Source organism: Austrofundulus limnaeus, unplaced genomic scaffold (assembly GCF_001266775.1).
Source record: "Austrofundulus limnaeus strain Quisiro unplaced genomic scaffold, Austrofundulus_limnaeus-1.0 Scaffold647, whole genome shotgun sequence".
NCBI lineage: Eukaryota > Metazoa > Chordata > Actinopteri > Cyprinodontiformes > Rivulidae > Austrofundulus > Austrofundulus limnaeus.
In genome coordinates this window covers 61,239-64,628 of record NW_013953049.1, presented here as the reverse complement: position 1 = coordinate 64,628, position 3,390 = coordinate 61,239, and the positions used below count along the sequence as shown (strand labels likewise).

The window sequence follows — 3,390 nt, the reverse complement described above, 5'->3', positions numbered from 1 at the left end:
TTATATTTATTGTTCATTGAAGGTTTAATGATAAAGTGATGTGAAAACGACCTTATTTCTTTTATTAAAAATCTTTGAAATGTACTTTTTACCACAACTGAATTTTAAAAACTGACATCATAAATTGTTGTTTTCCTGCAAACCAATAATGAGGAGAAGTTTACCGCTGCTGTGTGTGTCGTTGTCCTCGTCCCACGCTTCCACTATCACAGTGTAATCTTGCTGAAAGAGACAGAAGGAGGCAGAGGTTATCACTGTGCACACACACACACACACACACACACACACACACACACACACACCCTTCTGAAAGTGAATAATGGTGGGAAAATAGGTGCTGCTCCCACACGGCTCGGGGCGAGTTCATACAGCTCTGATGTGTCAAACAGGAAAACATCACCTGGAACCCAGAAACAACCGTTTCACATGTTACCTGACTTCAGTTGAGATCGATTTCTTTGTTTCCTCTGAACTCTCATCTCCTCAGATCTCATCAGTCCTGCCTCTCTTCTGGTCTCAGCTGCCAGGAGAACTTTTTAGCCCCTCAGTGCAAGAACTTCCTGTGGGCTTGCTCTGAATTTTGTGGCTGTTTGTTTGTGCTGTAAGTGTTCAGACGATGCATTTTGCTTCAACCACTCACTTCCAACAACAACAACAACAACAACAACAACAACAACAACAACAACAACAACAACAACTGGCTTCCAGAAGCTGACTGCTGCACCCAGAACAGATATTTATAAAGATAGTCAAACAGCCAATAACTCATGAATGGATCCAACAAAAAGCCATTTTGTATGGTAGAGCTTTAACTGGGACAGGTTTGTGGACAAATAATGGCAGATCTGAGTTGTTTTGGTCGTTTTTCCAGAGTGTAGACTCAGTGGTGTGTCCTGCAGCAGGAGGGGTTTGCCAGGAGCTCAGCTCGGTGTGTCTGAGTGAAAACAAAGGTTCAACACTCAGTGGCTGCACATCAACTGTTCAGCTGCAGATGGAGCATGTGGAGAGCTTTACCTTTAACGTCTCCATGACACCACCTTCTGCACAAAGTGACAGGTGATCACATCTGCACTGACCGTCAGCATCATGACTGGAGCCAAATTAAATTTAAGTTTGATTTAAGACATTAGTATATGGCCATGTTCAGGACTTGATTCAATTCAATTCAGTTTATTTATCTAGTCACAACATGTGTTGTCTCAGGGCACTGTACACAAAAACTACACATCTGAAGAAGGCAGCAAGTTGTGTTGAATCACGTCATCAGTCAACATGGTGAGCAGCACAGTGGAGACAGGAAGAAACCTCCAGCAGAAGTACCTTCCTTCCTTCCTTCCTTCCTTCCTTCCTTCCTTCCTTCCTTCCTTCCTTCCTTCCTTTCTGTTTGTTTGGTGCAGTTTGAATTGACATTGTGCTGTTTTGCAAGCAGAATATAATTTATAAAGACAGCCACAGAGGACCATCATTGCTCCTGTTGGACAGAAACGAACAGAGCACAAAATGAAAGATGGAGATGTTGGTACAACTGTAGTAGTATTTAGAATTTGAAGAGCAGCTCATTCAACAGACGTTTCATGATGATATACTTTTAATTTTGGGACAGCGTCTGCAAATGCGTGCTGCAACCCAAAGCAGACTAGATGCTAATCGTGCACTAACCCACAATGGCCTCTTGTTTATAGCATAGTGTTAGCATTAGCAACAATGAAGGGTTACCATGATGCTCAGCGATGGTGGCTCATGAAGTCCAAAAAGGCGAATGTTTCCTGTCGTTGGTTTAGTYTGAGGCTGGTCTGTTGACACCAGAAGTCGACTGCACCAGATTTCATAAGGCAGCCCTGCCTGGTGCGGATCAAACAATCAGACCGACAAACCTTTTTGAGGTGGTCTTGGTCTGGTTGTTTGACCTGCACCAGGGTTTGCACGAGTGTATTCACACCTGAATAAAAGGTCCRGACCAGAGGGGAAATGAACTGTGGTCCATTTAAAGCAGACCAAATGTGTCAGATGTTAATATATACCCTTTTATAACATCACTGAGGTAGATGTGAGCAGATCGATCCATGAATTTATGAAGGTACCAACCTCACCTGATGGAGTTTGAAGCACAGAGCTCTGCATGTCTTCAGCTACAGAACAGAAGTTCAGTTGCTTCATCTTTGTTTTTTTCACTTCCCAATATGACAATATGACAATCTACAACAGCAGATGATGCTAAGTTAGTGTCGGACTGTGTTGATGCTAACCAACTGGGATCAACATTTAGTTTCTTTTATCTTCGGCTCATTGCTTTGCTTTGAAAATTAGATGCTGCACCAGAGAGTCCATCAAGAGTCAAGATTAAACGTAAACTCTGGACCTAACAAGCAGGTCAGATACTAATTTAATTACTTCTCATTACACAGGAACTTCAGAATCACATACGCTAACACATGTAGCTTGTGTGGTTCCTTCGTCAAACAAAGCCTGCTGCGTTGTTCTTCACAGATGTTCTAACATGTAGCTCTGCACAGATAATATGGTTAATATGTTACTGTCAGTCTGTCTCAGGCTAGCTGTGGCTACAGTGTAACTTACCAGCATCAGTGTGTGAATGTGTGTATTCATAAATAATGCATTGACATTGTAAAGTGTCTAAAAAACACAATATAAGTTTAATGCATTATTATTAGTAGTAGTTTTGTTTTTATTCTTCCTGAATGTTTTAAGGTGTCGTTTGAGCCTGAAAAATGCTGAATCAAAAGAAAAACTAAAACAAAACTGCAGAAAATAAAACTTTAACTACTTGGTTTAATGCACACACAGAGAAAGACAGTGAACAGAAGCATTAACTGTAAAGTCACAGTCACATGAAAGATCCAATTAACTTCTTTTTCCAGAAATTCAATTAGTGAAAGAAAACAAGAGAAGCAGCAGCATTAACACCTGTCACGTTACACCTGTTAGCTTTACCATGAATAAAACATGTTGCTCCTAGCAAAGAGGAGATGGGACAGTTCATTTRGCACATTATGAACAGAACAAGCCCATCACACCTCCACCCATCTCCAGCTCTTCTCACAGGAGACCAAGCCTCCCTGAGGACGACTCGTTCAGACTGCAAATCTAATCAAAGCTAATCTAATTAGCTCTCCATCCTCAGCTGCAGAGCTGTGAAATGACCCAGTTCACTTTCACCAAACGTGTGAAAAGAGAACTCCTTTCTGTCAACGAGTGAAGTCATGAAAAACAATCAGTCTTTCTATCTTTAAACCAACCCAACTAACTAACTAACTAACTAACTAACTAACTAACTAACTAACTAACTAACCAACTAACCAACCAACCAACCAACCAACCAACCAACCAACCAACCAACCAACCAACTAACTAACTAACTAACTAACTAAC

General features: G+C 41.2%; 1 protein-coding gene across 1 annotated transcript in view; it reads right to left on the bottom strand.

Moving 5' to 3' along the window:
- LOC106531532 (protein jagged-2) overlaps positions 1–3,390 on the bottom strand; it is a gene marked incomplete at its 3' end in the record, with an annotated part of 66,051 nt that overhangs the window by 53,579 nt on the left and 9,082 nt on the right. The window contains 1 exon segment of the mRNA XM_014027418.1: positions 165–222. Coding sequence (XP_013882872.1) covers positions 165–222 — 58 coding nt within the window.